At 41.1% G+C, this 12,227-nt stretch overlaps 1 protein-coding gene across 1 annotated transcript in view; it reads left to right on the forward strand.

Moving 5' to 3' along the window:
* Nucleotides 1-12,227, forward strand: part of LOC133463714 (inositol polyphosphate-5-phosphatase A-like) — a 181,947-nt gene that overhangs the window by 131,328 nt on the left and 38,392 nt on the right. Inside the window, exons 8-9 of the mRNA XM_061745407.1 lie at nt 5,011-5,106; nt 6,744-6,818. Coding sequence (XP_061601391.1) covers nt 5,011-5,106; nt 6,744-6,818 — 171 coding nt within the window. The remainder of the gene's footprint in view (nt 1-5,010; nt 5,107-6,743; nt 6,819-12,227) is intronic.

Genomic DNA, 12,227 nt, shown 5'->3' on the forward strand with positions numbered 1-12,227 from the left:
TTTTGTTTATGCACAAAAAGATCACCTTTGCACAGACTCATTAATCCGGCACTTTAAAACCAACATGTTGTACATTTTCTCTTTTAATAATATTATTTGTTCTTTTGTATTGCACCAATCACCATAACAAATTACTTGTGTGTGTTAAACCACTTGGCAATAAACGTATTTCTGATTCTGATTCTGGAAAAAGGAATTCAATTTTTTTGCCTTTAAATACCGTATGTTTAAAGGTATGAAAATATTAAAGTTTTCAGTTGGTAACCCCAAAACAGTATATAAAGTATATAAAGTAATGATACATAGACAATTTATGCAATTATAACTGAAACACTGGATGGGAATAACATCACGTCCAGTGTTTCATGATTCTAAAGGTATGAAAACATTAAAGTTTTCAGTCATAATTGCATAAATTGTCTATTTCATTACTTTATATACTGTTTTGGAGTTACATGGAAAAAATTTAAACAGAATGTGTTAAAAAATAACGGATTTCATACGTTTGCTGCCCTGGATCTGTTTGATCATTCTGACCCAAGATTTTTCTGAAAGCAGTTATATCAGCATTCTGGGAGATGATTGGTCCTTACAGCATCATTAGCTGCTAATACTTGCTGTTGAATCTCAATATAATACTATTATTAATATGTTGCATAACTACACAGTCATATAATTCATGCAACAGCTCAAAAAACTGTTTTAATAACACAAATCGGAATCGAATCGGATAAAATCTTGATAATCGATTCTGAATCTCAAGAATCGGAATCGAATTGATTCTTGACACTTGAACCGATCCCCAGCCCTGGTGGAGGGCGTCCGTCCATCTGCTGGCGGGGCCGTCGTCCTCCGACAGAAGGCTCGACTGTGTCTCAAGTCTTTGAAGTGGAACCGATCATTTTAACCTCTCTTCTGAAGGAGAGCAGCTGGAATAGAGAGCTTCTTTAAACAGCTGCTTCCTTCTTCCACAGTCATGAGATTATCCTTCATTGATGCACAAAGCCGCTTGCCTTCCTCAGCAGCCCCTCGGCCCGGCCCCCTGCCCTCCGACCCTCCAAAATAACACTCACCGCCGACCTCTGACCCCTAATGCAGAGATGTAATGCAAAGTCACTTTGCAGAATCTGTTAAAGAAGTCACAAGAGTGAAGACATCCTCACCGTCCTCTCCAACCCCCCCCAAACTCAACTCAACGGTAATATTTTCCCACTGCCTTCTTCTTCCTCTTCTTCTCCCTCCTGAAGGCTAATTGACCTGTATCAAATGAGGAGCCAATTGCAACCACATGAATTATGGTAATGTCATTTCTGGTGATCAGCGAAACCATGTCTACATGTAATGTGCTTAAGGAGCTGCAGCTTTGAAGGGAGATGCTTCTGCACGAGCACCTGGGCTCTGCTGGCAGCAGGGACGGGTACATCGCTGCGCTGATGTGCCTTAATTTACAGCATGGGGTTCTCATTTTCCCCCGTCCCGGTGTTTGCCGTGCGGATCTTATGACACCAGCACTGGGACGAGCAATCGGAGGATGAGTGGGGGGGTTTATCTTTGAAGATGTTGGGAGAGCCGTGAATCGGCCGTACAGATACCTAGGTACAGTAGAGATGGGAATTGATAAGATTTTTACGATTCCAATTCCATTTTCGATTCTGCTTAATGATTCAGTTCTTAATCGATTCCCTTATTAACTCTTATTAGGAAAAAAGGACAACAGTGACTGCGTTTCATTGCATCAATAACCCTTTTAAAACCCGAATATTAGCAATAACCCGGTTTTGCACGGCCATGTCAACACCAATAACCCCTTTGAATAACCCGAATTTGCTCATATTCCGTTTTTTAAAAACCCGAATATGACCCCTGGGTTACTCCTTTTAAAACCCGAATATTGGGTCATGTAAACGCCAAACGGAATATCCCCATCAAACGGAACAGGAATTTGTTTTCTGCACATGCTCTGTTCACAAGGAATCCTGGTCTTTTGAGTCCAGGAAGTTCTTATAAACACGGAGAAACACAAGACCAGGAGGAGACTAATCACTTCATAAATGTAATGAAGGATATGAACATTTCTGCATTTGTAGACGCTAGAAAGTACCGGGATAGCCAGATTTACAAGAAGGTGAGCGAAAAGTTGCGCGAAGCAGCATTTGTTTTGAATTTGGATACAGGAAGAAGAAGCGGAAATGACGGGAATTGCGTCATGATGTTCTCCGTGCGTCGCTGGTTTGATCCAGATATCGTGAATGATTAATTACCATGTAAACGGAATATTCCGAATGTTTCAGTAACCGGAATATTAGCAATAACCCAAATTTTGACGTAGTCACTGAGACAAATGGAGCTAATATGATAGGGGAGTGTTCGTTAGTTAATCAATTATCTGCAGTATTATTAGCCAAGGACATGCTTACGTTGCTGCTGCTGCTGGAAAACGCAACATTTCTTGATCATTATTGCCACTGTGTTCGCAAATATTTTTGCATGTTGGTAGCATTTCCTCCCTTTGACGAAATATTTACTATTCGTACGTCTGTATCGCTTGGGCGCCATGTCTGCTGGCTTACGCACGTTATGCAACATGCGTGATGACGTCATTCATGCTCACTGGAATCGAAAAGGGAATCGTTTGGAAAAATATGCAAACGATTCCAAAGAATTGAAACACTGGGAACCGGTTCTCAATTCACATCCCTACTTTACATACTACAAATCTATGTGTTTTCACTTCACGTCTGCTCATACTCGTTCCTTGGCGGCCGCATCATCGCAGCCAAAACACGGTAGGGCAGATTCACCGCCGGCCGGTCGTTTCTGATCCAAGCCTCTTCTCATTGTCTCTCTGTCCTTTTGAACACGAGTGAAGGATCTATTTCTGACCTTTTTCATGTGGAAGCCGGCCGTGCCAGCAGGCGGTGTGGGCTTCACGGGGTTCTGCCGGAGCAGCCAGGGATTTCTGCTCCACTGGCTCCCGGACAACAGAAGGGCATTCACTTGGAAGAGTCACAGGATCCCGCTTTTTTTTGTGGACTCCACAAAAACAACGAGGTGTTATTTGAAAGTGTTGCCCAAAAAGGAAGAGAAAAGAAACAATCGAGGCATTTCCTCGACGTTGGCTTTGATTGCTGCTGATTACTGAAACCAATTCCATCTTTTCTCCCTTCCTTACTCCCTTTTCTCCCTTCCTTCCATCTTTCCTCCCTTTTCTACTTCCTTCCTTCTTTCCTTCTTTCCTTCCTTTCTTCCTTCCTTCCATCTTTTCTCCCTTCCTTACTCCCTTTCCTACTTCCTTCCTTCTTTCCTTCGTTTCTCCTTTCTCCCTTCCTTCATATCTTTTTTCCCTTCCTTCTTTCCTTCTTTTCTCCTTTCTTTCCTTCCTTCCATCTTTTCTCCATTCCTTCTTTTCTCCTTTCTTCCTTACTTCCTTCTTTCCTTCCTTCCATCTTTTCTCCCTTCCTTCTTTTCTCCTTTCTCCCTTACTTCCTTCTTTCCTTCCTTCCTTCTTTTCTCCTTTCTTCCTTTCTTTCCTTCTTTTCTCCTTTCTCCCTTCCTTCCATCTTTTTTCCCTTCCTTCTTTCCTTCTTTTCTCCCTTCTTTCCTTCCTTCCATCTTTCCTCCCTTCCATCTTTTCTCCCTTCCTTACTCCCTTTTCTACTTCCTTCCTTCCTTCCTTCTTTCCTTATTTTCTCCCTTCCTTCCTCGTGTAAAATAACTAACGATTCATCCGAGACGGCAGAAATGATGGATTGTCTTTGCTAAATTCGGCCCACAATGACTTTTTAACAGGGAAAGTATCTCTTGCCCTTCTCACTAGCACCTTCTTGGTCCTATTCATTGCACAAAGCTGCTTAAGCACACTTAAGCGCATTAGCATTTGGCTGCCGGGGGACCATATTGACCCTGCATTTGGATGGCCTAAATGAGTGAAAGATGGAGCGATTTGTTAGGGCTTTAGAAAGTTGCTTTTAGGGCGTGGGGATAAGCACGGAGGAATGGGGATGGGGGGGTTTGCAAGGGAGCCGTTGCACTTTCTCTCAGGCTACGGTGTTTGTCCTAATCTGCTGTGCCACTTCTCTGCGGTGGAAGCGGGACTGATTTGTGACATTTCAGTCTAAAGAGCCTTTTTCTGCCGGCTATATTGGCTTGACCCGATTATCTAATCTGTGCTTTGAATTTCAATCAGCTCGGTCGGCCTCCTCCTCCTCCTCCGCGGCGGCGGCGCGGTATGGGAACCTCTGGCCGAGGGATTTCCTCATTCAACTGTCTTCAAACACAGATGGCCGAATGTTTAACTAATGTTAAGAGAGTCCACAAAGCAGAATTTAGCCGTACACACAGTCCGGGGGTCAGTACATGAACCTCTGGGAAGGAGGGGGGGGGTAAGGTCGGCGTTGGTCCGGCGGTTCTTTAAGAAAAAAGTAAATCTAGCAATAAAATCTAAACGTACAGTAGATTCCTAAAGTAAAACGCTCTCTGCTTCTTTCTCTTTTGCCCCCCAGACCCTCTGCTCCACCACCACCATGCAATTGTCCCTATTTCATTACTTTATATACTGTCTTGGGGTTACATTTGCATAAAATGCTAAAAACCAAATTGTCAAAAATGTAAAACCCAAAAAAGAAGGAAAATGGTAAAAAATAAAACCGGAATCTGGGAAAAAATACAACCGATTTCATACGTTTGCTGCCCTGGATCTGTTTGATAATTCTGACCCGTACAATGTTTCTGAAAGCAGTTCTATCAGCATTCTGGGAGCTGATTGGTCCTTACAGCATCATTAGCTGCAATACTTGCTGTTGAATCTCAATATAATACTAGTAGTAATATGTTGCAGAACTACAGTCACATAATTCATGCAACAGCTGAAAAAACAGTGTTAATAACACTAACCCAAATCCGATGGTCCGATGGTTCTTTAAAAAAAGTAAATCTAGCAATAAAATCTAAGCATACAGTAAATTCCTAAAGTAAAACGCGCTTCTTTTTTCTCCTTTGTCCCCCCTCTAGACTCTCTGCTCCACCGCCACCATGCAAACAGTCAGAATCGCCGACACCAATGAAGTTGACAAGCTAATATTCCGAGAAAGCGACAACGACCGCAAGGTAAGTTTGGATCATTTACATTTTAAACCACAATTAAAAAAAAAAAAAAAACTCCCACCCATCTGCCAGAGAAGTGTTAATGTGTTAATGAAGCATCTGTAATTAAAGGAGACCGTGTGCCATTTTATTAATGAATTAATATCCGTTAAGAGCAGTAGGTTTAAGGGGGCGGAGTCAGACACTCGACCCAGAAAACAATTAAGGTACAATCAGAGATGATATTAATTCATATTTTTTCTGGTCAGGTTAAAGAGAAACAGCTTCCTGGATTTTCTCTTTGTTTCATTAAGAGACTTTAAGGATTATTTTGTTGATAAAACAAGACCTAAGAGTTTTGCAAAGAACAGCAGCAACACTTAGATGTTCTTAACCCTTGTGCTGTCTTTGGATCAAGGAAGGAGGAAGAGAGGAAGGGAGGGAGGGAGGGAGGGAGGGAGGGAGGAAGGAAGGAAGGAAGGAAGGAAGGAAGGAAGGAAGGAAGGAAGGAAGGAAGGAAGGAAGGAAGGAAGGAAGGAAGGAAGGAAGGAAGGAAGGAAGGAAAGAAGGAAGGAAGGAAAGAAGGAAAGGAGAAAAGAAGGAAGGAAAGGAGAAAAGAAGGAAGGAAAGGAGAAAAGAAGGATGGAAGGAAGGGAGAAAATAAGGAAAGGAGGATGGGAGAAAAGGAAGGGAGGAAGGAAGGAAGGAAGGGAGGGAGAAAAGAGGAAGGGAAGAAGAAAGGAGAAAGCAGCAGGAAAGAAAGAAGGGAGAAAAGAAGGAAGGAAGGAAGGGAGAAAATAAGGAAGGAAGGGAGAAAAACAAGGAAAGAAGGGAGGAAGGGAAGAAGGAAGGAGAGAGCAGCAGGAAGGAAGGGAAAAAAAGGAGGAAGGAAGGAAGGAAGGAAGGAAGGAAGGAAGGAAGGAAGGAAGGAAGGAAGGAAGGAAGGAAGGAAGGAAGGGAGAAAAACAAGGAAAGAAGGGAGGAAGGGAAGAAGGAAGGAGAGAGCAGCGGGAAGGAAGGAAGGAAGGAAGGAAGGAAGGAAGGAAGGAAGGAAGGAAGGAAGGAAGGAAGGAAGGAAGGAAAGAGGAAAGGAAGAAGGAAGGAGAGAGCAGGAGGAAAGAAGGAACAGGAGAATTAGGTCATTTTGACCCAAAGACAGTACAAGGGTTAAGCACATTTTATACGTATGTTCTGTGCAGCTTTTGCAGTCATAATTTTGATTCAACCCAGAAAACCTTTAAAGTACAATCGGAGATGATATTTGTCTTTGTGTCTTTAAGAGACAAACAAAAAGGACTATTTTGTTGATAAAACAAGACCAGGGGTGCACAGAACTGCAGCAACACTTAGATCTTCTTAAGCACATATTATGTCGCCTTTAAGGTTGTAAAGTATATTTCTTGACTTTTTGAACTGAATCTTTTGACTAAGAACCCCTTTCTGCTCCCGTATTTGTGGTTTACGTGATCAGGGATGTTACAGGTCGGGGTAAAACGAGATTCTGACGCGGCGAGGCCTCGGGGAGACACTTGTAGAAACGGCGGCTTTGTCTGTTTCTGCAGCTCACCGCTCTTCATTAGCGCTCTAATTACTACGTGCACTTCTCATTAGCGTTGCTATTAATCAGAGTCCTGTTTTTTTTTTCTTTCCTTCTGATTCAGGTTATTCTTCAACTTGAAAAGAAGCTTTTTAATTATGTCAACCAGGACGTTTTCCGGGAAAACAATGGGACCTCAGTAAGTCACCCCCTTTACGTCCTCACGGTCTTCTTTTAGCCGTCCTCTTGAAGTGCTTTATCACTAAATCTATTCCATCTATCAGCTCCACGGGCCCTCTCTTTTGCTCTATGATAACAGCAGCTGCTTTTACAACATTTCAAATTGATTATCTGTGAAATGGCCCGAGCACAAGGAGAACATGAAAGACCCATTTCAGCTGCAAAATGTGCTTTATTAGCTTTTAGTGGTACAGAGAGACGAAAATAAGCACCGGCTCAAACGAGTCAGATGTGCCGGCTGACCCGGGTCGTGCAGATGTGGCGAATATAGCAAATAAAAGTGATTATAGGTTATTAATATGTGCAGAACTTTATGTGTGGAATAACTTTGAACAAGATTTCATGCACATCACCTGAGTCTTACATGTCTGCAGCAGAAAAACACCTTTCATATGCTAGTTATTTTCTTCTTTTATGTTGCTGTAAATTAGATGAAGCACTTCAAAGTTGCAGCTTGTTAAAGTTTCAGGACACACGAGCCCCCTGTCACATACACATTACACGTTAGTCCGGACTCACCGGACTAACCGGACTCATTAATGGAGCTGGACGGCGGTTAAAGCTCCACATGAAACCTGCGTAGCAAATCGAGATTTTCTTTCTGAAAAATACAGTTTAACCCAATTGGAATAAAATGAATTATTGGAGGGTAAAATATAAAAATGGTGTAATTTTTCTGTCGAACATGTCTTATTTTAGTTGACAGGGACCGTGGAGATTCGTGTTAATGCACTTTACTGTAAAGCCCCCAGAGCCAAAGTCCTCGGTTTGTTGTTGTGTTTTTCGTCTACAATCCCCGGACTGTTTTACAGCGTTTTATAAGTTTATAGTTTATAAGATCAGATCATTTTATTAGTATCATTGCATCAAGCAAAGCAGTGAATTTAAAAAGGAGAGTGTCAGTGATTATAGGGACGACTGGAGCTGAATCTTTCACTGAGCTGGAACACCTGCAGCCTGAACGTCACCTGCGGTTACGTAACAGATGATTCTACGTGGTGGCAGAATGTTAGCTGTGTTTGATTACTTCCTGTGCTGCCAGTGGGAACCACGGTTGTCTCGGTAACTTAAGCAACCCCAACAGCCACCCAGCTCTGCTGAGACTCTAGAGCCTGTAAAACCATTATAGAGGGAATGTGCACGACGTCACAGATGCGACTTCACAGCGGTTTACGCACACTGAGTGTCAGAAAGACTGAGTGTCAGAAAGACTGAGTGGCAGCGTAAACTTTCAGTTTGAGCAACTGGAAAACATCTAAAATGGGAAAGAATGAATGCAAAACACCGGATCCTGCAGTGTGGGAGTGAGGGGGGCAGGGTAACGGCCCCTTTTGGGCGGGGGAGAAGGTTCGTCCCTCAAGACTCCTCTCCCTGGCCCTGCCCCTTTTCAACCTTTCCAAACAGTGGCAGTTAAAATGTCTCCTTTAACTTATTTGACAATTTTCACCTGTTTCAAGTAGATTTTCACTTGAAATAAGTAGAAAAAATCTGCCAATGGAACAAGATTTATCTTCTCATTACAAGCAAAAAAATCTTGTTCCATTGGAAGATTTTTTCTACTTATTTTAAGTGAAAATCTTCTTTAAACAGGTGAAAATTGTCAAATAACAAGTTATTTATCTGGTGATGACTCTTGTTTTAAGTGTAATGAGAGTTTTTGACTAAAAATGAGACATTTAAACTAGAAATAAGACAAATATTCTTGTTAAGATTTTGAGTTTTTGCAGTGTAGCTACTTTTTAATGACTCTCTTTATTTTTTTTCCTCATTTTCTCTCATGAATTCATGATGACGTCCAGGTTTTTTAACGGTTGATCATGCACTTTAAGTGTATAAATGAATAAACATTATTAGGTGAATGCATTTCCCAATAAAAGCCTCTTAAAAAGCCCCGGAGCAGATCTGTCACTTTGATGAGCCGATATCTGCCAGCAGGAATCAACACGCGTATTATTGTCCTGCGAGACGCGGCCGACTTTGATCAGCAGAGATGTGCAGGAATCCCGGCCGTGAAACAGTTGCCTCCTCACCCCTCTCTCCTCTTCCTCCTCCTCCTCTCCTCCTTCCTTCCTCCCCCCTTCTCCCCCCCCCCCCGAGCCGGGGGAAGATGGATGACATAATGGGGGCATCAGAGATAATCTGATGGTCATGGTCTAGTTAAACACACCATGTTATGATCCTTATAAAACAAACTACCTTTCCAAAAGGATAAATGTCCCCCCTCCCCACACACTGCTCCACTGGGGAAGGGGGGGAGAGAGAAAAAAAATCCATTGCATCCTTCATCAACTGCAAGACTTGTACCGGCTTGACAGAAATTTAATTTGAGGCAGCTCTTGAAAATAATTATTGTATTTTGAGAGGAGTAATCATTGGCCGGGACATGATTGAATGTGTCCATGCCTATTGACTTTTTCTATGATTAATAGGTTTGTTTAGTCGATATTCCCATCGAAATTGTATAATTAATTATCCCCGGCGCTGTCACGGGAGGACGATGGAGAGTCCTGATGAGTATTTGGGAAGATTAAATTTTCTGGGCGCTCGTGGCGTCAAGGGGCACCATGGGGCCTTTCTCTGGTGGAGGGATGGGAGGAGCGATTGGTGTGTGTGTGTCTGTGTGTGCACATACCTACTCTCCACGGCTATCAGTTTCCTCCTCGCCGCAGTTTCCCTCCTCCGTCCCCATTGATTTTGTTTCAGTATCTCTTTATTGTGACTTTATCAGTGTGGTGTCGGCAGATGGGGGACCGGGATGTGTTTGTGTACAAGCTTTAGCGAGTGATGAACCTTTCTGTCTGCCGCGCCTCCTCCTCGTCATGCCGCCGGCGTATTCTTCAGCATTACTCAAACGCCGAGGGGGGACGTTTTAAAACACGAGAAGGGCATAGAAAAAAAAAGGAGGAGAACAAACGCCGCCTCGGCCCTAAGTTCTTCCATATTTCACCTGTCACGGCTCTTAAGTGGCGAAGCTGAAGTCCTGCTAAATGAAAACTGACCTTAAAGTATTTATATAAACTGATTTGACATTGGATATACCTTTTAATTTAGCTCGTCTCCACTCTGGATGCTTAAGGGAAGAATTGCCTGCCTGGTTTGCCTTCGTAAGAGACTTTTAAAAGAGGCTGAGCTTCATTTGCTGCTGCCCGTTTGCACTTTTGTTTTGTTTGGTTTTATTTTGGATCCACATTAGCGGACGCAAAACGCCAGCTAATCTTCCTGGGGTCCATTAAGATTAAAAGTACATTCACATTAAAGTACATTTACGTATACAGGACTGTATCAGAAAATTAGAATATTGTGATAAAGTTCTTTATTTTCTGTAATGCAATTAAAAAAAACAAAAATGTCATATATTCTGGATTCATTACAAATCAACTGAAATATTGCAAGCCTTTTATTATTTTAATATAGCTGATTATGGCTTACAGTTTAAGATTAAGATTCCCAGAATATTCAAATTTTTTGAGATAGGATATTTGAGTTTTCTTAAGCTGTAAGCCATGATCAGCAATATTAAAATAATAAAAGGCTTGTAATATTTCAGTTGATTTTTTAATGTCAGACATTGTATGACATTTTTGTTTTTGTAATTGCATTACAGAAAATCACAATATTCAAATTTTCTGAGACAGTCCTGTATATACGTCATACAATACTTTATAAATAAACCATAAATAAATACAATTACGTCACTCCACTAACCCACCCACATCATTACATTAGCCACGTCACTATAGTGGTAATTATCACAATTTCTAACTACATTGAGCCGTATATTCCATACACTATACAGTACATCACAAAATATATATATATATATATATATATATATATATATATATATATATATATATATATATATATTAAACATTGTGTATGTCTGTACCCAAAAGGAAACTTTGACCCTAGGAACCTTCTTACTTCTCACTATTCAAGACATGTTTTGTCTAATTGTCCCTTGTGTTTTAGACTCCCGTACACACGTTAATGTCCCCAGGTTTAAAATGGAGGATAAGTTATCAGTTTAAAGCAATAAGAAGGAACATTTACCGTTTTTAACTCAGAGGGTCCACCTTTAGGTGTGAATGTTAAGTCATTTTTACACCCCTGTCTGATTTTTAGCTCTCAGCTGCTCTTTTCCTGATTCACTCGTATTTTCTCTTCCATCTTTGCTTTCTTTGAGTTTCTTAGTCACTTAGCCTGCCGTGACGTGCACAGCAGCTCTGTGCACTAGTTTTGTTTAACACAGTGATTCGCTGTCGTTAGGGGTGAGTGAAAATATCGATATGGCAATATATCGCGATACTTTGCTGACCGATGCAATATCGATTTTTATTTATGTGTTTATATATTTATTTACAAATCATAGGTAGGAAACAGGTTGTAAATCCATTACAACTTTATTGTATACATGGGCTTAAATAACACTATTAATGTTAATATCATATTATGTAAATAATATGAAAAACGTGCAAATATGTTTTAACTTTAGCTTGTATAGTTACAATAAATTGGCATGAACATTTAATATATAAAACCAATAATACACATATGACAATAATAATCAACATCTTCAATCCCCCCTCTCCCAACCCAACCCTCCATCGTTCAGACATAAATCACACCTTGATCCATCAAATTACACATTTAGTAGGTTTTTCAGTTCCGTTATCAGGTTCGTCCACAGTGCTAATGTTCCTTGTTCGCTTGGGCATGAATAATTTGAATTACATTGTTTTGACTCAGTTTGTCCCATGAATTATCACCATAATCTGATGTAGGCTACATGCAACTCAGATTTTAAGATGCATAATGCCTTTTACAGTTTTTAGCAAACTATGTATAACATTGCAATATATCGCAAAATCTGGATATTGCAATATTGTATCGTATCTTGATTCAAGTATCGTGATGTGTATCGTATCGCGAGTCCTTGGCAAAACCCACCGCTAGCCGGCGTTACTGGAGATAACTTTGATGGGACTCATAAGTTACTTTGGTCGGTTTTTGACGGTATTGGGGACAGGAGGCCACAAGATCTGCACGTATGGAGACATTTTCTGGTATCGTTCCATCAAAGAAAGAGGAAGCCACGGTTGAAATAGCCTGAAACTGACGAAAGAAATGACAAATAATGATTCCCTGAAAATTGACTCATGAAAATAAGACATTGCTTTTGAATTGTGGCTCAACAGCATCATTAAAAAAAGGACATTTACTCTCTAAGCCACGAGGAAAAAAACTGGGAGGAAACTGGAGCTTTTTGGCAAAAAACATCAGCTCTACGTTCACAGATGTAAAAGTTAAGCCTTCAAGGAAAAGAAGACGAGCTGCCGTTTAAAAGTTACCGAGAATAAAGTTGCTT

Source organism: Cololabis saira, chromosome 17 (assembly GCF_033807715.1).
Source record: "Cololabis saira isolate AMF1-May2022 chromosome 17, fColSai1.1, whole genome shotgun sequence".
Lineage (NCBI taxonomy): Eukaryota > Metazoa > Chordata > Actinopteri > Beloniformes > Belonidae > Cololabis > Cololabis saira.